General features: G+C 49.4%; 1 protein-coding gene across 1 annotated transcript in view; it reads left to right on the forward strand.

Moving 5' to 3' along the window:
- LOC102577250 (vasoactive intestinal polypeptide receptor 1) overlaps positions 1–20855 on the forward strand; it is a 41514-nt gene extending 20659 nt beyond the window's left edge. Inside the window, exons 6-13 of the mRNA XM_006274784.3 lie at positions 1206–1338; positions 2805–2958; positions 4038–4098; positions 5605–5671; positions 5895–5986; positions 10061–10190; positions 12521–12562; positions 13262–20855. Coding sequence (XP_006274846.1) covers positions 1206–1338; positions 2805–2958; positions 4038–4098; positions 5605–5671; positions 5895–5986; positions 10061–10190; positions 12521–12562; positions 13262–13354 — 772 coding nt within the window. The 3' untranslated portion in view covers positions 13355–20855. The remainder of the gene's footprint in view (positions 1–1205; positions 1339–2804; positions 2959–4037; positions 4099–5604; positions 5672–5894; positions 5987–10060; positions 10191–12520; positions 12563–13261) is intronic.
- Positions 20856–22338: the final 1483 nt, after the last annotated feature.

Raw genomic sequence — 22338 nt, forward strand, 5'->3', positions numbered from 1 at the left:
GCGTGGTGGTGGCGGCCGCCGCATGCAAGCTCCCTCTTCCCCCTCCCCTTGTGTCCAGCCGGCCAGGCAGTGCTTGTGTGACCTGCAGAGGGGCATCACTGCCCTCTTTTCTCCTCTGTCCCGAGCTGCTTGTGTGTACCCCCTGGGGCCTTCTCAAGTACCCCCGAGGGTATGTGTACCCCCAGTTGACAACCCCTGCACTAGGGGATGTGAGAGACAGGCAGGCAGGTGAAGGGGAGACCTCTGACAGACCACTGTGAGCTAAAGGTGAGCTAGAGAAATGACACAGTTTAAGAGACAGTTTAGGAATGGAAGAGCTCTCAGGCTAGATCAGAGCAGGATCTTCGAGCCCTGTGTTCTGTTTCCAGCAGTGTTCAGAACCTGCTGCTTTAAGGAAAGTGCAAAGTGCCATAAGCTTCCCCCAAGACAAGTCTCCTCCAAGCCTCTTTAGTTAGAGGGTGTCTCCGGCCCTGACACAGCACAGAGCTCTGTCCATTGCTCAGTTCTCACCATTGGAATTCTTGCCTCTGTCAATATCCTGCCCTTTGGGAATCCTACTAATGAATTTGTGCTATGCCCACACCTACCAGCTGCAAGACCTCATGCACAGAGGAGACACTGTAGGGCTACAAGGAAAGGAAGCATCCATGGGGGGCAGCCACCAGAGCATGGGCCTGAGGTAGAACATTAAGTGAAACAGCTTCTGGCAGCATCACAGTGCCAGAAGCACAGGAGATGGGCTTTGTTGGGGAGATGGTCGGTGGCAGCAATTAAGGGTGATACTGTGGGTATCACTCCATTGGTGCAATATCTTGTGGATAGCCATGGTGCATGCTGGATACACTGTCACCAGCCACCTGAGCACAGTGTGGTCATGCACAGCTTGGCCCGTGGTCAAGGAGAAGCCTTGGCTAACAGCTCCATTATATAGCCTGAGCAGCTGATCAGCCTAACTCCCTTGGCTCAGCAATATCTGCAGTCCCCTTTGCACTTGCTGGGTCACATTTCTGTCTGGGACATATTCGTCTAGCCTAGACGAATACACCCTTCTCTAATGCACTGTGCCCCAGTGGGACTTCATGGGGTGTGGTGGGTGGTGTTGAATGTGATCCCCAGTGTTCAATGCAGGGGGACCCCACTTGTGACCACGTGCATCTGTGTCTGTGGCCTGTCCCCTTAGCTTTAGGATTATCTTCTTTCTACAGGAAGCTGCACTGCACCAGGAATTCCATCCACATCCACTTCTTTACCTCTTTTATATTACGAGGAGCTGCTGTGTTCATCAAAGACTCTGTGCTCTTTGCAGATGAGTCCATCGATCACTGCACAATGTCAACAGTAAGTAGAAGCTCAGTACATGCCCAGGAGCTATGGAGGAGGGGGAGGAGGTTTCTCTTGGGTCAGACACTGAAGGAAAGCCTCTCCTGAGGGTTCAGTTTTAAACTTTTGCATTTCCTAGGCATGCAGGAACTTGCAGGTCACACATTTTTATATATATATATATATATATATATATATATAAATATATGGCACTTCAACACCCATAGCTCCCAAAACACTTCAGAAAAGAGGTTGGTGTCCTTATCCCTAGTCAAAGGCTGGGAATTTGAGGTACCGAGCATGGAAGTGAGTTGCCCAGTGGTGATGCTGTGGCTAGAACCCAGATCTCCAGAGTCCACCCAGACATTATGAGGAGGAAGGAGCAGGCAACAGGGTCCCTCTAACCCAGGTTATTAGAATTCTGTAGAGTTTATTTTTGCTTGGACTCTACTTACAGTGAAAGTTTCTTGCACTGAGAGTTTTCTACCTGGCTTTTAGGTGCAAACCCAGCAGGGGTGTGTTAGTTCCTAACATCAGCAACAACGGCACAGGCAAAAGGGATTTCTTGATGTTTTAGCTTGTATATTTTTATTTTAAAATTATAATGGGGTTCCCTTTTCCAAAGCCATGGACAGAGACATCCAGAGGAAAAGTGGGGGGGGGCTGGAATCAGAAGGCAGATTTCTCAAGTATTGACTGCAGAAAGCAAAGCAGAGTGGAAAACAGTCCCCAGGCAACATAATAGAAAGGAAAGGCAATCTGAGATCAGTCCAGTTGCCCAGGAACCCTCGAGGCCTTTTAGGGTCATGGAAATAAAAAGCCAATCTAGGGAGGAGATAAAACTGCAGTGGGGGAGAATGGGGCAAAAAGTAAAGAAAAGGGATGCAGTTAGGTCAGGAACCAAAGGGGCCACTGTTGAGGGAGGCTACAAGTAAAGGGCAACAGAGGATTTTCCAGGGAAACAGCACTGCATCACTGAGTCAGGGAGGTGTTTAGGTGTGTTTTCCCTGAGAGTCAGGCTGTGAAAGCAAATCAGCTGGACTCCTACCTTCATGCACACAATAAACTCTAGGCTTTGGAGCCAAACACCAGCAAGGAGGAGGGGATGTTGCCCAGAAATGTCTGCCTTGGCTGAGGGAGCCAGCAATGGACTAAGGGGAAGGAGCGGGGCCAGTCACTCAAGAGGGCTTGGGTTTTCTCTGCTAGATACTACAGGAGAGGGTAAGAGCATTGAGGAGGGGATAGATGCTTTATTGTGGTAAGGGGTGGCAGGGAAATGATGCCAAGAAGGCTGAAAGGTTTCAGATCATGAGAGGTAGATGCAGAAGGGACTCCTTCTCCTGTACGCCATTCTTTGCTTGGAATGCATCGGAAAAGATGTGGTCCTCTTAGCCTGGCAGCCATTCTCATCCTGAAGTGTGCACTAACTTGCCAATGTCATAGAGCAGAGATGTGCCAGTGTGACCCTTCCTCTCCCTTACTAGGTTAACTGCAAAACAGCTATCGTCTTCTTCCAGTACTCAGTGTTGGCCAACTTCTACTGGCTCCTGGTGGAAGGAATGTACCTGCAGACCCTACTGCTGCTCACCTTCACCTCTGACAAGAGGTATTTCTGGTGGTACATCCTGATTGGCTGGGGTGAGCGAAGCGAATACTCGGGAAATGCAGTAACCTAACATACCAAGCCTGTCCCTGAGGGAGGGCCCACACTGCAAAGTTTCTCAGTGTCCTACCAGAGTGACCTGTTAGTCAAAGTTTACTCAAATGTTAACAACTAGAGGTCAAAGCTATTCCTCTCTGCTGCCTTGCTGACCCAAATCTAACTCCAGCTTTAGACAGGTAAGTAGTAGGCCTATGCAAATAGGGAAGTATTTGATTCAGATTCGGCCAATTTGGAGGACAGTGATTTGATTTGGTGATTTGAATCACTGTCCCCATTTGATTCGACTGAATCAGAATTGGAGATTTGACACTGATTCAGTGCTGATTTGGATCGGCCAGGGAGAGGCAGGCACAGCCAGGTAGCTGCAGGTTCTCCCACGGCTCCTCTGGCTGTGCCTGCCTCTGCCTGGGCAGGGAGAGCCACAGGAGAAGCCCCCATGGCTGCCCTGCCCTGCCCAGCCCCAGCCTCCCTGCCCTTAAAAAAAAAAAAATGCATTCACTGGCTCTGGCAGGGGCTCTAGGGCCACATGGCAGAACCCCCCATGCAGTCCCTGTTCCTCGATCGCCCCTGATGGGTGCCCCGTCAGCCCCAGCATCCCAGGAATTAAAAAAAAGAAGAAAAGCCCCACACTCCCTGGCTGTGGCAGCAGCAACTGGGGCCTCTGAGCACAGGGATGGGCAAAATGCGGCCCACAGGCCGGATGCGGCCTGCCAGGCCATTCTATCTGGCCCACGGGGCCCCTAAAAAATTTAGAAAATTAATATATATCTGCCCCTGGCTGCCTGTCATGCAGCCCTTGATGGCTTGCTGAAACTCAGTAAGCAGCCCTCTGCCTGAAATAATTGCCCTCCCCTGTCCTAGCATCAGCTTCCTGAGGCTGTGATGCCAATGCCAACAACTAGCAGCCATGAGACTGGAGTGCCCAAATCTGGGGATGGAGGTGGGTCTCCCCAGGGCAATGAGTGGCCAGGGCAGGGGGCCTAATAGCTCTCTGCTCACTCATTAGACACTGCCGATTTCCTGTGGGAGAGTAACTGGGCTCTTTCCCTTAAAGGTGTCCCTCTGCTCACAGTGAGTGTGTGGATCATTACCCGGCTGCAATATGACAACAAAGGGTAAGTGTCTCCCCTTTATGGCCAGTCTGAACCAGGGAAGTCCCAAGTGAACACAGGTCCTTGGGGATTCAAGTAGTCCAGGATGAGCATCACAAAACTCCTGAGGATAGAGACCTCTGTCAACACCCCTCCGCCCCTACTGCTTGGGGGACACAACCAAAGGCTGTAACTTGGCAAAGAAAAGCCTCTTGTCATGAGGGCACACAGGCACTTGCTGAAATGCACTGGGCCAGATTCCCAATCACACAAGGGTCACAAGAAGGGGTGAAAGGTGCAAGTGAACGTAAGTGCCAGAGCAGTGTCAACAGGTTGCTGTGATCTGGAGAATCCAGCTGTGCATCTCTCCTGACTGCAAAACAGGGATGACACTGGTTTACATTGCTAGGAAGCTGGGTGGAGGAGGTATGATTTACTATTTTCTCCCTAATTTGAGAATAAGGGATGCTTGAGAATGGCTAAGGAGTGCTGATAATGGCCAGGGCTCCCTGACAGGTCAGCAGTGGCCTTTCCCTGTGGACTGAGCTGCCTTTCTCTATGAGAATTTCTGCTTCCACAGGGGAAGACTAGTAGTGTGACTTCCAGAGTGGTAGATGTGTGACCATCATGCCCGTTGCCCAATCCACCTGCCAATCTAGGCCACGTTCAGTCACCAGTCCACAGAAATGCTGCCCAGATCCATGTTCTTCCCCTGATTGTTCAGGCCCTTCCTTTCCCCCTGCTCTACAATTTAGAGAGCACCCATCACACATTTCATTTCCTTGTACCTTCAGTGTCCCTTCTTCCTGGGACTGGATTACCAGGGACCTCTTCAAGTGTCACCAACCCCAACCTTGAAACATGAAGTCTAACGCTGTTTAAAAGAATCTATAAGATTGTCCCCAAATCATGACATTTTGTTTAAAGGAAATACAATACTTGACAGTTTTTGGTCTGTACTGTGACTTTTAAGCCCTCTGCACTCCTAGACCCATTTTGCATATGGATGCTAGTTCTTGTAAAATGGTCAGGAGAGAGACAACTTCGGTTTGCTTCTGCTGGAGAGTTCAATCTCTCATTATTGAAGGTAACTAAGATTGGGATCCCATTGGATTAGGCACTGTGTGCACGTGCATGTGCACACTCATATGTTTGTATGCACACACAAACACAAACGTGTTCCCCGAGAGCTTATAGTCTTGTGCAAAGCATGGCGAGGTGTTTGCAGCCTGTGAGCTGGGATAGAAAATTCACTAAGCTCAGCTCATACAGGTGCCATGAAACAGCCATCAGATGGGAACCACTGTTAATTCAACTGCTAGGCTGGATTCAAACAGGACCCTGGCAGGAAAGGCTCAGAAGCAATGCTGGAGGGACCCAGTCCCATATGAGAATTAACATTGCCATTCTGCTCTGTGACTGGGTGAAGGTAGAGTGGTTCATAACAGCTCCCCATGTGAGGGGGACCCACATCTGGATGAATCCATACAAGTTGGCAACACTGCTGTGGTGACTCCTGCTCTCTCCTAGGTGCTGGGATGATTACGCCAGTCTGTACTGGTGGGTGATCAAGGGACCCATTCTCTTTGCCATATTTGTGAGTATGCTGTATTGTATTTTGTTTTGTAGCAGCATGGGTGGCACAGCAAGTAGAGCAAGGACAGCAGGACAGAAACCCACTCTGAGTCCTGCAGTTCTTCAGAGAGGGCTGGGTTTAAAGGGCTCTGACCCTGGCAGGGGACAGGAGAGGCTACTGTGTGGGATGGTGCATGACATTGGCTTGTCAGAAGTTGAGACATTGTTTTCTCTCCCTTCTGAAGGTGAACTTCCTCATATTCCTGAACGTGATCAGAATGCTAGTGCAGAAGATTCGGTCCCCCGACATTGGCAAGAACTACAAGCAGCAGTATATGTGAGTAAAGGGCCAATTCCCCCTGCCCTAGTGCTGTGGTTTCCTTTTGTGCAGGCTGGTTAAACCCATCTTGGCTCAGTCAGGCTCATGTCTTAGGGGCCTGAGGAAGTGTCATTACTTCCCACACTGAAGACACGAGCTGGTTGTGCTTTTCTGCTGTAAATTCATTGAAACCAGAACTCTTCACAGAAACCTTCATAGGTTTTGGTGGTGCTGTGCCTGGGAAGGTTTCTGGAGTCTAGCATGGAATTTCTGTACAAAACCAGATGTATTGAGAGGCTCCAGACTAGCCAGTGGGTTGGTACTTGGGGCACTCATCAGGGATGTGGAAGACACAGGTTCCAGGCTCTGGTCTGAATCAAGAAGAGCAAAGGGATTGAACCTTGGTCTTTCAAGCACATGTGAATAATATTCTGAGCACAGAGTTATGGAATCCATCTCTGTCACCAATGACAAGCTCATTATTCATAGGAAGTGGAACATCTCCACCAGGACAGCGGGAGAGGGCATTTGGGTACACCACCCACTAGCTAGAGATCTTGTTTGGGATGTAGGAGACCAGGTTCAAGTCCATGCCCGGAATCAGGCAGAGCACTGACATGAAAATTAGTCTGTTTCCCAGGTGAGTGCTGTAACCACAGGACTATTAGCCAGCTTGGCATATGTTCTCTTTCACAAAATATTTCAAATCTGGTTTTTGTTCTAATTTGGAATGAAAAGAAGGATTGAAACCTCAACATGCTTGTAGCAGGAGGCTTGGTGCTCCTGCTGCTTTAAGGGATGCATCCTGCAGATATGGTAGGGGGGCAGTTAGGAGCCACATGATCAAAAGTAATTGCGTCAGAAGAATCTGAGCCCAGGGCTTGAGCTGAGCAGGCAGTCTAGCCCTGAGAGCTGTGGAGGGAATTGCTTCTGAGCAGCAAGGCTGCAATAAGGCTTCTGATTAATATCTGAGCTGGGGTAAGCAAGACTGGCAGTTTAGGGGCTGAGAGTGTAGGGTCAATGGAGGGCTCAACTGGCATGGGAGCAGAGCCAGAGCCCGAGGGATAGGGGCCAAGGCCAAGGAGCAGGGCCACAGCCAGGGTTAGGGACCCATAGCCTGTGAGAGGTAAGAGCCAGGGTTGGGGACCTATAGCCTGTCAGGTCTCAATTAGCTTAGGAAGCAGGGCCAGGGCACAAGCAGAGAGGTCAAATGCCAAGGAGGACCACAACCGGAGACTGACAGGGGCAGGGACCCACAGCCCAGAGGAGGGTACAGACAGGGCCAGGGACCCAGTGCCTCTGAGAGGTGGAAACAGGGTCAGGGACCAAGGGCTGGAAGTAACCAAGATGGACAAAGTGCCCAGGCATGGGTGGAAGGAGGCAGAGGCCTGAGCCCAGGAAGGATAGAGGAGAATGCAGGCCTGAACTAGGGAGGCTTGGATGTAGTGAGAAGGGGAGATGAAGAGGCCATGTAATTAGCTCTTAAAGTGATGAATAAGGGTACCTTTACTCATGAACATGAGATCTAGCTTGGGGAGTCCTTGGGCAGCCTTCCTTTTCAAAAAGGGAGTGGCAGGTGAGTTGACAGAGAGATGACCCCAAAGACAGCAGAGGTGACAAGAGCTAAGGGGGCTCCAGAGGCTTTGTGGCCACCCCTGGGGAGGACCCTGTTACAATGTCCCACAGATTGGACTGGCATGGCCAGCTCTCCACAGTCATGCCTGATCCCAAAGGCTAGTATGTCCCTAGGACAGTGGCTTTTTGTCATGCTTGTGTATGATCCAGGCATCCCAAAGTTTGCAGAAGAGTTGAGCTTGTGCAGTCTCTTCTCCCATGAAATGCAGACTGTATCATCAGTGCCTCAGCTAGGGTAAATCATTATCTATTGCAGTGGAGCTGTACTGAACTATACCTCAGGCCCAGTCATTTTGACCAAAACATAAAATACTCTGTAGTCATAACTCAAGAAAGGTGCTATCCTAACACTAGGGTTTTATGCCAGAGAATCAAGAGAATCAAGAGCTGTAGCTCATCATCCTCTCCCACCAATAAATTGCCAGTGTGAAGGGGATCATGGGCACAGCAGAGACTTTAGAGTGTAAGGTCTAAATGCACTTCCCTAAGTGCCATCTTAAGGATGGTTAAAGTCACTGCACATCAGGAGCTCCAAGATGAATGCTCCCACAATGGCCCTTGCCCAGGTCCAGGGCACAGCTTGTATATTTTATGTGATACTGTACTTTCAACAGGAATAGATGTGTGTGTGACATGGGGTTAATGCTATTGCTGGGATTTTAACTCTTGCGTTTCCTGACTTTCAAGATTTTAATTGTTCAACAATTTTAATTGTGCTAATGTTTTTGGATTTGATTCTTTTTAAGTAAATAAAAACAAAGAGATAAAGGACTCCAGTACTGTTGGGTCTGTGGAGCTTACAAACCCTAATTTATTTACCAACCTCGAACCCACCAGCACATACTTAGTTACCTGCACTCAGGTGAGTATCACACAAAGGAAAAGGCTCTTAGGTTCTTCTAGAGGGCTTGACCCTGCCTTCTCTGTTCATTTGAGGTGTCCCATTGAGTTCAAGGGAATATTCCTGCAAAATAGGACACCTCACATGAATAATGTTTGAGAGCCCTACATGGCACCTGTAATCATAACAATATTCTCACCAGCGCACATTCAATATGTAGTTTTCCAGCCATCGCCAGCTGTAATGTTGTTAAATCAAACCCAATTGATTCCGTGTCTAGCAAAGGCACTTTTGAGTCCTCCCTAAGGGCTGCGTCCACAGTGAGCGTCACGCTCTAATCACTTTTGCTGCAGCTGTGTCAATAAGATATAGGTAGAATTTTTTTTTTTAAATGGGAATAAAACATTTTTGCCTTCTCTGTCATCTGCCGCTGTCTCCTTAAAACTTTGCTTCAGGGAAAGCACAAGACCCTCTAGAAATGGGATCAAACCTATCAAGAAGATGCAAACCCCCAGGTCCTTTATTTCTGCCACTATCACCCTCTCTTCCGCCTTTGATGTCTCTCACTCATCAAAGCCCTGGTTCAGCAAGGTACAGAGGCCCAGAGGAATTTCATCCATAGATTTTAAAGTCAGAAGGGAACATTATGACCTCATTCACCCTCCTGCATGGTAGGGGCCAGAGAACCTCACTCAAGCTTATCTCACCTGGGTGATCCCTGTATCCAGCCCATTGAGCTGTCCTCTGTCCTTTGGCAAGAGACATTTGAACCTGATTCAAAGACCCCCAAGTGACAGAAAATCCACCTCCTGGCCAAGGAAAGTTTCAGTACTCCTTATCCTTGGTGTTAAAAATGTGGACCTTCTTCTAGTCTGAACTTGTCCAACTTCTGCTTTTCATTATTGGATCTTGCTCTGCTTTTTCCCACTACTTTAAAAAATCCAGTTCTCAATGAAAACTTTGCTCCATGCTGAGTGATAGACCATGACTATGACACTTTTTTCCTTTCTCCTGGTAAACTAGGCAGACAGAGTTCTGCTTGTCTCTTCCTGGGAGGCAGGTTCCTCAGCCCTAGGATCATTCATTTCCCATTTGTTGACATCCCAATGAATGGCTGTCAATGGGATGAGTCCTGTGTGCTAAGTCAGGCAGGAGCTTCTGTACCTTGCTGAATCAGAGCCCTGGTCAGACATTAGTATCAGGCCTTCACTCATGATGGCTGGCAGAACCAGGCAGTGAGAGATTACACCCGTTCAGGGCCCATTGGGCCCAGCTGTTAGGGACTGTGTGCCTTTTGGAAGTTGTGCACAGAGAATGGTAATAAGGGAAAACTGGGTCCCATTTCTGGGTGGTGGGTGTTGCTAGCTGGAGCCTTGGGCCACTTTTGCAGCTGCAGGGGAAGTGGCCAGGAAGTGATGCTTGTCTTGCAGCAGATGGAGCACTGCTTCCATCAGCTACATGTCGAAAGGACAGCGGTAGTATTTTATTTCTGTGCTTTCCTAGCAGCTTGGACAGGTTCCCCAGTGTGCATGGGGAGGGGGAGCATTTTCCTCCTGTGACTAAATATAGTGCTGAGTGTATAGTCAGCCCCTGATTACTGCTTTGCTTCTTCCTAGGCGACTCACAAAATCCACACTGCTTCTCATCCCCCTCTTTGGGGTTCACTATGTGGTGTTTGCCCTGTTCCCTGAACACATTGGCGTTGAAGCAAGACTCTACTTTGAACTGGTCCTCGGCTCCTATCAGGTATCTGTACAAGGACAGCAGGAGGGACATTGCAGGGCAGTTGCACAAGCCACCATAGGAGCCTTGTGCCCAGCATCCTTCTCCTTATGCCATGGACCTACAGTCCCCTTTTGTACCCCACAAGGCCCTTCCCATGAGCAAGGGGGAGGGGATGCAATGCAGGCTAACGCACCACAGAGTCTTTTTATTTTAAAAATTATAACAAATACAAAATTTCAAAAACCCAGCAATTTAAGGAGATATCTGAGTGCCATGAACATAATGGCATACCACCCTATCACTACAGGTAGATCTGGCAGCAGGTTGTGACTAACCTCCAGCAATATTCTGTAGATAAGTGGTGGGCAATTATTTGGGCTGGAGGGCCATTTCAGTTGAGTTGGTTGAGCTGTCATGGGCCGGGTCAGCACCGCCCCTGCCCCTACCACCCCCAGCCCTGCCCTACAACAGTTCACCAAAACTCCCTAAGTGACCCTCTGGCCCAAATAATTGCCCACCCCTGGGCAGAGAGAACAAAGGTTAGAGCAACCTAAATTTTGTTCCCCTTGTTCTCCTTGCGCACCCTCCTCCACCCTGAGTCCCCAACATATGGCTGGGTTGGGCAGGAGTCACTCCAGCTTCACCCATGTGGCCAAGGCAGTGCACAGGAATACAGTGCAGCATTGGCCCAGCCACATGCTGGGAACTCATAACCTGTGGCTCCTGGCCCTCTTTTCCTTGCACTTCCTTCCCTGCCAGCTAGGACAACCTTACCTGAGCTTCAAGTCACCGGGTGCAGGGTTGGAGTGACACACAGACAGCTTCACTGGCAGAAGTCTCGTAAGAAAGAGGCATGGGACTTTTCCAATTGCAGAGTCAGGAAACAAGAGGACCCAGCAGTGCCTATTCCAGATCTGGTGGCCATGCCATAGGGGCCATGTGGACTTTATCAGTTGTTTTGCAGCTCTCCCAAGAAGGAGAGGGGGCTGAAGACACAGGAGTTAAAACTCAGCCTCCCAGTAGAGATTCACAGAAGCTGATAAGGGTGAGAAGCAAGGTGCTTTCTGGAATCTATTTGAGATTAGATCCAAAAGAGCATTTGATTACCTCAGGTGGAATTTAGGGACCTGTGTCTGAGTGATTCATCCATGGCAAACCCATGTCCTTGCTCAGCCACCTGGGAGGCTGTAGCACCTAAGTTTTCATGAGGAAAGGTACTTGGTGCTTAATATCCTGCCCATGCCCAAAGGTGCTGCCCTCTGAGCAGAGCTGACCACCTCAGCACCTATCCCACACAAAAGGCCACTTGAGGTTCACACCCTGGGTATCCCTGCACCCAAATCTCCAGAGTCCTGTTTCAGTAGCTGAACCTGGAATATGTCAAATGCAAGCTGACAGCAATGAGTCCAGCCCTAAGCCCAGCAGCCATGGCTATCCTCATTAAAATTTAGAGCTGGAGGAGGTGCTAGATAACTGTCTAGCAGTTAAAGCATTTGCCTATAAAATAGGAGACCTGAGCTTTAGGTCCTTTGCTGCCGGAGGGCATTCAAACACTTATCTCCCACTTGCCTGGATAGTACCCTGGGCCTTCTGAAGTGGGCTACTAGTCAGAAGAGGATGCAAGTCCCATGGGCTCAGAGGAAGAATGAGTAAGCACGACTGCATCACCTAGTAATGAGGGCTTTCCTGTGGAACAAGGAAGTCCTGAGTTCTGGTCCCTGCTCCTAGTGCTCTGTATGCATTTTCTCCAATGACATGTCAGTGTAGTACACCAACAGTCCCTGGAGCAGGGACTAGTCCCCAAGGCTTCCTTTCTTTCAGGAGAGTTCCCTTATCACTAAGCTGTGCCACAACCACCAAACCCCAAAGATTCTGTGGATCTCAGCCCCCAGGCACTGAGATCGAGGGCCTGGCTTCTTTTCCACCCTTCTGGCCACCAGTGTGGAATACAACAGGAAGAACTGTTTTCCAATGCAGCCATCTTGGCAACCACAGGAGAACAGTGCCCCAAGGCACCCATCTGCAGGACCTAGAATTGCTTTCCTCCATCAGTGATGGCTGTGCCAGATGGCCCTTCTTTTTAAATAAGCAGCTAAAGGCAAAATATCAATGGTCTCCTGCAGGCCACACCACAGCACCCCTCTTTGCCATTGCTTAATGGACATAATTTGTATACAGGATAGCTGATTCAAAACTCCTTTGCTTTCCAGAGCCAGAGCTGAGCCAGGTGGGTTACAGGGAAGAGTCCCACCTCCCTTCCTGGAAGCACCTTAATCTGGGGCTGTCAAAGAGTATGAAGTCCAGCCACATCTTGTCTATGTTAAATGTCTTCCCTTCTGTTCATATTTCAGGGGTTCCTGGTCGCTCTGCTGTACTGCTTTCTGAATGGAGAGGTGAGTGACACCTACTACACTACTGTGTGTGTATGTTTGCACACATGCTTACACATACATACACACATCTACTACCAGATTGACCCACGAGCACACACCTGGTCATATACAGCCATGTACACACAGACATACATAAACATATCCATGTGCACCACAAGCACTTGCATTCATTCATGTGTGCAAATCCTCATACACCTTTGTGCCGATACAAACATGCCTATAATCTCACACACATATGTCCACTGTACCCAGTTCTCCTCAGGCTCAGCAGAGCTGGAGTCAATTCAAATTAAACTCCCAGTGCAGTAGCCAACACAGAGACTGTGCCATTATAACTTGGAGTTCATCCTGTGCTCCCAGATGACTGGTTGGTGCAGACCGCCTGCTTGCCTGGGTGATTACAGAAATTCCCAGTCCTGGCGTGCAACCCAACTGAGTTTATTTACTTTACCAAAGCACCTCTAAAAGGATAGTAAACAAAGCCCTTCCAAACTCTGGCAGTAATATGTATCCCTGACACCCCCTCCTTCTCTACCTGAAGCTTTTTATAAAGTTCAGCAAATCCTGAACCTCCCTGTGGCCCTAGTCCTGGTTCTGATCTCCATTTCCCATGGGTGCACAAGGGGCCCAGTGTGGGGATAAGGCCTATAAGCTCTTTTCAATACAGATCTCTCATGATTCCCTGGTATGATTTTGCAGGTCCAGGCTGAGATCAAGAGGAACTGGGGCAAGTGGCAGTCATCTATGGAGAGCAATGTCTTCAACCTGGTAACCCAGGATTTTACGGCGTGAGGAGGAAATGGGCTTAGATCTAAGGACTACTTAGCTACTCCTCATCCTGGCACAGCAGCCCCAGTGGAACCAGTGCAGCATCTTACATTCCAGTTTGCCACTTGGCTTCACCTTCCTTGGCCAAACGTACAGAGATGGGCACTGACAGAAAAGATCTTCTAGATCCCAGCTAGCCTGTCTCCTGGGACTGGGACCTTACAATCCAGTTCTCTAGGGCTTTGTCCAGTCTTTGGATCGTAGGAAAGTAGGGCTGGAAGGGACCTTATCCAGCTGGAAGGGAGGCCATCCAACCCAGCTTCCTGCTCAGGTCAGGACTATCCCTTGCAACTGTCTGAGCATCTATATTAAAGCCCCAGGGAATAGGTTGTCCTTGGTTCCCCTTGAGGGGAATTATTTCAAAACTGGAGATTTTGCTATTGGGAAAAGTCTTTAGGTACTCCTTCTACATTATCAATGTTATTGCATTCTTCCTAGTCCTCCTGCTGTGAACCTGCTTAAAAGACTTCCTCTGCCTCTGCCATGGACCCCTGTCCTCTGTCTGTAGGCTCTCAAAGCTCTCAGGCAATATGTAGCTACTCCTTACATATCCAAGCCTCCTGTCTCCTTAGCAGTCTGGTTGCCCTTGTAAATACATGCCATTTTTCTCCATCTTTTTAATCCTGCATAGGACTGGCTGGTAAGTGTGAATTCCATGTCATGAAAAATGCTGAGGTTTCAACACTTGGTTGAATGAAAACTGGACCTTGCAACACATTTTTAATAAAAGAGAGACAATCCCATCCCAAAAGAGATGATAGCTGGGTGGTTTCCTGGAAGGAGATCCAGTCAGTATTCGGGTAGTTATCTCCTGTGCCTGTGCTCTAACCCCCAGCTATTTCTGGGCAGCTATGACCAGAAGAAATTTCTTCCCAGACCTGAGAAACCTTCCTGAAGAAAACTGTGTCAACAAATCAGCATTTCCCCATAGAAAAAGATGTATCATTGAAAAATTTCCAATTAGCTCTAGGCCTTGAGCTACAGCATGGCTGTGTCCTGATCGGAGCTGAATGCTGTATTGCCAACATGGTCTGCCCTTAGCAGGAAGTGGTATCAATGGTGTGGGCTGCCCTGGGCCAAACTATTTTAATGTACTTACTTGTACCACCATTGTGCCTAGGAACCCTAGTCACAGGGCAGGATTCCCCTTGTGCAAATGCAGCATTGCTGGCAGGGCCTGCCTGAAGCTGAACAGACTGCTGACACAGCCTGTCTGGAGTCAGAGGGGGAGAGAAGACTACATTCATGTTCCACAGTGTGCTACTTGCCTGGACTGTCCATGTTTTGCTGCCATTGTGAGTTTGTTTTTTGCAGTCCTATTTCAGCCCTATCACCTGCTAGATTTTTTCTTCCCCTTTAGATTCTTGTTCCTTGGTGGGGTTGGCCCATTCCCATACAACATCCCTTTTGTTTCTTTCTGGGTTTCCTGTTCCTCTTGTTCACCTCACTGACGATCACTGCTGCTGATCAGGAAGTGTCTGCCCTCCACCCAGACCCTGAAGAAGTGGCTGAACACAAAACATTTCCCTGCCTTGATATTTGGTTGTTTTTCTCATGCTTGATGCTTTTTTTTGTTTGGAGTCCTTTAAGCCATGTCCTGGTTTCTGAGCTAGAATTCATACACACACCAATTTGAATTTTGAACCTTGCATTCATTTTGGGTAGCACTTGCTGTTGTGCTAGATCCAGTACAGGGCTGAGGCTGTCATTGTGGAAGTACCACTTTCCAGTATCTGAAATGGTGCCTTCTCCGCAGGTCCCAGGCTCTTGGTGTAGGGTAGATTTCACGTGTTATAGCAGTGAAGCTCTGACTGAGGCTCAAGAGTCACATAAATGCTCCTCAGTATATTGCTTGTGGCCCTTTGCAGAAAATGTCATCAGAGCTAATTGTTTTCTTTACTGTGTGGACTGCATTGTATAAAGAACATCCATAGACCATCTACCAGTGACACAATGATGGAAATTTGCCAAACATCTGCCCATGGTGTCCTGCATTATTTCTTTTCCATTGGACTCATGTGTTTGCTACAGTTCATTAGGGATGCAGATGCAGTGATGAATCTTTAGTGAGTGTTGACTGCTTATATGGTGCCTGAGCCAGTCAAGATTGGATGCTGTGGCTGTGGAGTGTAAGATTTTGTGAGACACAGGGACGGCTTCTCAGAGAAATATAGCAGAGCCCAGGGACTGGGCTCTTCTGAAAATCTAGTCTTATGACAGGTGTGTACTGAAATTCATAGTCTGTCTCCTACCAATGCTACCTACACTTAAAAAGCCCCAATGGACTCTGCCCAAGAAAACTTCTTTGTAAAACCATGCTATGGATTGCTCCTGGGTCCTTAAGCCCTTACAATTGCTCATCTCTGTTTTGTGGAATTTTTCTCTATTGCTTATTTAGTAAATTGTTTAATAACTTGGGCCACATGGACAGTTGGCCACCGCAGGACCTAAGCTGCTAGTCTAAAAGGTTCCACTTTCATAATCTGTAAAAGCAGCAACAAACCCCAACTTTTGGTGGACACATTTTTGAAGTGGCTACTATTTTGACTTGCTCCATTTTGTGGATGCCAAGTTTGAGGTAACAGCCATTCTGCATCCCAGTGGTCCCTGACTTCCTGGTTATGAAGTCCTTTTCCCCCAGTGTTTTGCTGTCTCCCACCCACAATGCTAAGCTAAACATCATTATACAATGCTGATGGCTGCACTGAGCTTCAGTCCTACCAAGGACTATTGTCTGCCATGCTGTCTTACCTCCTCAGAAGGTGAATGAATAAAGACTAAACCTTCTACTGAGCCCTGCAGCCTGAGTGTGACTCTTCAAAGTGCAGGGCAAAGTGGTCCCTGCCAGCTGATGTGTCTATAATTCACTCTATAACATATGGAAGCCTCTGCAGCTGGCAGCATTCATGCCACAATCTCAGTGGCAGCTCTCCCTTTCCATTTCATTGCAGCCTTGTTTGTCTGATTTCTCTTGTTTTTCCTCATCAGACCCAGTAACATGGGCATGCAGAGGTTTCTGAATGCTGGGGATTTCATTGAGTTTACCGGTCACTCATTCATCTGAGATTAGAGGCATTTGCCAGTAAGATCTTGCACTGAAATGAAGTGTACCCTCTCTGGGGTTGATTTACTGTACAAGCTCCCATGCAATGAGTATGTGTAGTAGGCTATGTGCATGCAGTAAAGTAGAAGCCAGCTCAAAGCCCATCCAGGCATCTGAAGTACCTACAGTGTCTGGATCTTAGGGCAAATCCAGCCTTCTGTTTGTTCATCCAGGGTGGCTCAATGGATGGGACAGCACCCTAGGGTCAGGAGAGTTAAGTTCAAGTCCCTGTAGTGCTACGGACTTCCTCTTTGCCTCAGTTTCCCTGTATGGAAGGCAGAGATGATAGCTCCCCCCTGCCTTCCTAGGCCTGAGTGAGGATAATCATGAAACACCAGTTTTCAGAGTCTGTGGTAACAGAAGCCTTGTAAATACTTAATATAACCCTGTCTTAAGATCTCTATGCTGGTTAGTGGTGAGAAAAAAAATCACTGCCCCCAACCACCACAGCTACACCAGTGCACTGCCACCTGTAAGATGCATCTTACCAGAAAACAGGCCCTTTTGTTAGCATAGATGTTCAGGGAGGTGGTTTAACTACATGAAGGAATTCCTCTTGCTGCTGTGGCCAGGGTCTCCACCTGCAGGATGGACTGGGCTAGCTGACTATGCTGGAAAGTCTTTGTAGTGTAGGCAAGCTGACCCAATGGTAGTGCCAGATCTGGAAGCCCCTGGCTGTTGAAGGTCTGCATTATGTAATGGAAATACAGCTGTGCATTTACACAGAGGAGGGCATGTCCGGTATGATCTCTGCCTTATGAATTTCTGTTTCTGTTCACTTTGAGGGTTTTTCTATACCTTTCACTTGAGGTGAATCCTACTGCTGTGGCTGTGGAGGCTCCCTTTGGAGAGGTGCAGTGAATTAAGGGTGGAGCCCAGGATAATGGGGTGTGCAACCCAAAGGGGAGGGAAGGGGTCCTTGTGCAGCATCAAACAGGGGCTGGGTTGGCAAAAAATGGCCTGTGGGCCAGATCCATCCTGCCAAGGATTTTTGTTCGGCCCGTGGTGGGTCCCTCGGATGCAGGCTGCCCACTGTGGGTTTGAGGCTTCCCAGCCTGCTGTCTTCCCCCCAGGAGCCCTGCAGCTGCCCCTGCCCACCTAGCAGCAGCAGCATGGGGCACAACTCCATGTCGCCTCCCTCACTGCTGCTGGGCAGGCAGGGGAAACCTCACCATGACAGCGCAGCCAGCGCAGGGCTCCTGGGGAGGAGGGCAGCAAGGTGGGGAGCCCCGAGCATGCAGCAGGCAGCCCACATCTACCCCCACCCCATACACAAATCTGAGGGGGTCATGTGTTCCCCCATGCTCTCCTGGGAGTGCACACAGTGGCAGGGAACCACAACCCCCCCACCACCTGGACAAGCCTCCCATGGCTCTGTCCCACTCCCGTCCCCAGCGCCCATGCACTGCCCTAGCTGGGAAACTCCATCAGGCCCTGCCCCACTCCCTCCCTCACCATGGAGGCCTCAATCTGCCTCCCTCCCCTCCTCCCTGCAACCTCTCTATTATAGACTTATCTGCAGGGAGCTGCTCTCCACGCTGCCTGGCTGTATTCCCCATCATGTGCATGTGTGCAGGCACGCACATGCACATGGCATCCTCTGCGTCTCGCTCCCAGCAGCCCCAAGCAGCCTGCAAGGGGAAATCCATAGTTCCCAAACCTGGATTCCTGTACAACACTGCAAATCTGGGGCAAATGCTGTCCCAGAGTCATGCAGCCCAGGACCGGGACTTGATGTTCCCATTTCAGGACTGTCCCACCCAATTAGGATGGGTGGTCACCCTACAGGGCAGTGATAGCATGGGGCTGAGTGCCTGCAAGACCCCACAACAGGTACCAGTTCCATGTGCACAGACAGATTGTGGCTCTGCCCTGGGCCCCAGCCCTGCACTGCCACTGACACCCCCAAAATCTTGCCCACCCGTCCTGCTTCAAGATGTAGCTCCCTGCCCACCCACAGCCCCATCCTATCCACTTGGCCACACGCCCTGCGTGCTTGGGTCCCAGACAGTCTCCATGAAGACCCTGGGGTCAGGGCCCAGGACAGAGCCATGATCCACTCTCTGCATGTCCCTGTCCACAGCCTCATCCTAACCACTCATCTGAGCACAGCCACTTAGGGAGTTTTGGTGAGCTGTTGTGGGGCAGGCGCATGGCCCTTGACCGCTCACCAAAACTCTCTTAAGTGGCCCTCCCGCCCGCCCAACTGGCTCTCTGGTTCCCATAGACTCCACGTGTCCTGGAAAGGCATTACTCCACAAATCCTCCCAGGTAGATACCACACAGGGAACACAGGAGCCTGCTTCAGCCACAGAATTGAAGTGGCATCTGCAGATGGACAGCCCAGGCTCTTTCCAAGCCACAGAGAAAATGATCTTTTCTATTGGCACTCAAAGCTCCTGACCACTTGCCACCATTAAAGACCCCTATGAAGTGAGGATATAATGTCCATGTCCTGTGCACCAGCTCCAATGGTTCTCTTCCAATCCACCTAACCTGTCAGGTGCAGTGGCGTTAATATCTCCTGCCCTGATCAGGTGTTAGGATGAGGTGAGTTGGACTGCTGCATGTAGCAGGGGAGTCTAAAAATGCTTTGGAATTCTTCAGGATAAAAGACCTGAAATATAGGCAGGCCTGGCTCTTCACTTTCCCCAGGTCCCTCTGAGGGGAAAGTATCAGACCTTAGGAAGTCACTCACACCCCCACCTGTCTGTCTGTACCTGGCAAAAAGCATCAACTTCTTGCCTTTTATCTTAGACTTTACCAGTGATACTGGGCTGCCGCTCCTGAGCCTCAGATGGCTCATCCACTTACCACCAGCATCCCTCTGTCTGTCTCTCTTCTATTGCATGTACTTCATATATCTCTCCTGCAATCCTGAGTAATTTAATACATTGTAACAATGCCCCTACCCCATTACTGAGAAGGGGGAAGCAAACCCCAAGATCTGCCAGCCAGACAAGCCCACGTGCAAACTAAGAGATAAGAAGGCTTGAGCAAATCATCCTGGAGCCAGGAGTTTACACAGACAGCCCTGCCTGACCAGCAGCAAAAGGTTACCCCAAGGCTGCCTGTAATAAGCCAAATCAGGTATCACCTGCAGCTGCTTTGGGAAACAGGCGATCACCAGGGCATGAGGCCGGGGGAATCATATAAACCCAGGTCCTGTAAATTACTGGGGAGGGGAGCTTTTGATCAGGAAGCAGCTAAGGAGGGTCTGTTAGGTTGTGCTGCCTGGGTGTGATTGGTCAAGTTGTGTGAGCCTATGGGGAGACAGCCCAGAGCAGGGGCTATGTTAGTGCCCAGGGAGGGCTGCTCTGGGTGCTTGCTTATCCGTCCTGATGGGGTGGAAGGTTTCCCTATGTTTTAAGTGGTAATGTATTGTCATTCCATTTGTTACTGTTTGATTGCCCAGGAGGGAGAGTTAGTGTTATTGCCTGGGGGCTTCTCTTTTGGTTGCAGTTCAAATTAGACTGCAAGATGAGGTATTTGGAGGTTCCATCACTGCTTTAGGGGCAATGCTTGCCTAGAGTCCTGCTGGGGGTAGGCTCAAGGCATTCTGAGGAAGTAGTAAGCCCAGAACAGGGCAGATGTTGGGAGCTAGGGATCCCAGAGTATGGCAGACAAGGCCAATGGAGGGCCAGGACAAAGCTGGGACCCAGAAGCCAGTGCAAGGGGCCTAGGCTACAAAAGCTGGCCGTGAGAATGGCCCTTCCAGCCTCGAGGCCTAGCTCGATGAGCATATATGCCCCCCCCCCCCCCCCAGGCATCAAGTTTAGCCAGGGGCTGAGGTCCAGCTTGGGAAGTCCTGGGGCAGCCTCCCTCTGCTATAAAAACATAATATCAAGTGGTGGGTGAGAGGGGAGAGTCCCCCAGAAAGATGGTTCAAATGGGACCTGAGCAGCCCCCTGAAGGTGCTGCAGCTGTCCCCTAGGACAATACAATGTGCATTTCAGAAACAACTGTGTTTATGAAACTAGGCTACTTAGTCATTTGAAGCAAGTCTATTGCAGAGAAGCAGGGCTGGAAGGGACCTCCAGTAGCTATCTAGTCCAACCCCTGCCTGAGGCAGGATTGTCCCTATCCAAACCCTTTTATACAATCTATAATCTAAACTCTACATAACACTACCCTCAACCCTGACACAACAGATTTAACACCCTAATCTAGCACAAATGAAGCAGGGGAACCATGGCAGCCAATGTCCTGCTTTTATGAAATATTATTGATAAATGCTCAAGATTTTGGGTAGAGGGCTATGCCCCCTGCTATAGAGGAATGTGGAAAAACCCTACAGTCCCTACCAGTCTGACCATGGGGTAAAATTCCTTCTCACCTCCACCTATGGTGATGGGTCTGAACCTGAGCAGAGAGGCAAGACGCCCTAGCCAGGAGTCTCTAGGTTGGGTCCCAGCAGAAGCACTGCCACACCTCAGTCAAAGCCCCCAGGCTCTACTACAGCCAGCACCCACTGCCTCCGAGGAAGGCTTAAAAACACCTTGACATCTGTAGCAGAAAGGGAGGATGATGTGGGGGGGGGGCAACTAGTAAAGACCAGAAGCATGGGAAATACCCATAGGAGAACATGGGCATGGCTACATCCAGGGCTGGATTAACCCTTTAGTGGGCCCCAGGCAAATACACTTGCCCCACTGCACCGCTGCTGCCTGGGGCCGCTCAGGTCCACAACCCCCAGCACGAGCCTGGGAGCTCAGTGCAGGAGGCACTGCATGGAGGGTGAGAGACCCTGGGAGCCACTTGAGGTGACTCGGGACAGCAGCTCTGCAGATGATGCTGCCCAGAGGGTCTGGGAGCAGACCAAGCCCTGGTGCTGCACAAGGCTGTCTGGGCCTCCAACCTCTAGCACAAGGTGAAGGGCCCACTACACGCAGCGGTGCATGTGGCCCTAAGCCAGGCTGGCAGCAGCAGAGTCGGGCAGCAGGAACAGAGCTCAGCCTGGAGAATGGGAGGCAATCCTCCAGGACTGTGGAGTAGTAAGTTACCCTGGAGAGAGGGTCCCAACAGGGGAGGGACCCCCCCAGGGTCATGAAGGGGCACCACGTGGGCCACTCCTGGAGGATAGCGGGGGAGCTTAGGAGTCTTTGGGTTCTCCCTCTCCTTTTCTTTTCTCCCACCTCCCTTCCTGTAGTGGTACCTTGTGAGTGGGGCCCCTGCCCTGGAGGGCACCCAGGTTGTCTAAGGATTGGTGGTTATATTTGTAGACTGTGCCTTATAGTTTATGTGAATAAGTTGAAGCAATAGTTTGTATATTAATAGAGTTATAAGGATGCCTGATCAATATCCTTTGTTCTGGGTTGTTCTATTGTTCATCTGTATTTTTAAATTATAATTGGTTGTGTGTGTATATATGCGGATATATGGTATAGGGTTTATTGTTTTGTAAATTTGTACATATATATATTTATGTCCTTACCCGTTAATGGTTTTGTTGTAATAATAAATTTGTATATATTTAAGTAATTGATTGATGGGGTCTGACTCTATACAGGATGGAGGTGGCTGCTGGGCTGTTGTGTCCCTTCGCAGCACACTGCCCTGCCAATAATTCCCTCAATTGGACAGGAGAGTACAAACCCATGGACACTCGAGCTACATTTGCAGTATGTGAGGTATGAATTCATCTTCCTGGATGTCTGGATGCTCCAAGAGCAGATATTGGTCCAGCTATCTCAGAAGGATCAGCTGGCCATGATGGTCTCAGTTTACTTTCCATAGCCTTCCACATTTAGAGTCAGTTTTAAAGATGGACTTTTCAAACCTGGTCGCATTGTTTCTATAGAAAGCTAGGAGCACAGACCTCAGAAAAGATTGTCTATAGTGACGT

The sequence above is a fragment of the Alligator mississippiensis genome, chromosome 4 (assembly GCF_030867095.1).
Source record: "Alligator mississippiensis isolate rAllMis1 chromosome 4, rAllMis1, whole genome shotgun sequence".
In the NCBI taxonomy this organism is placed as follows: domain Eukaryota; kingdom Metazoa; phylum Chordata; order Crocodylia; family Alligatoridae; genus Alligator; species Alligator mississippiensis.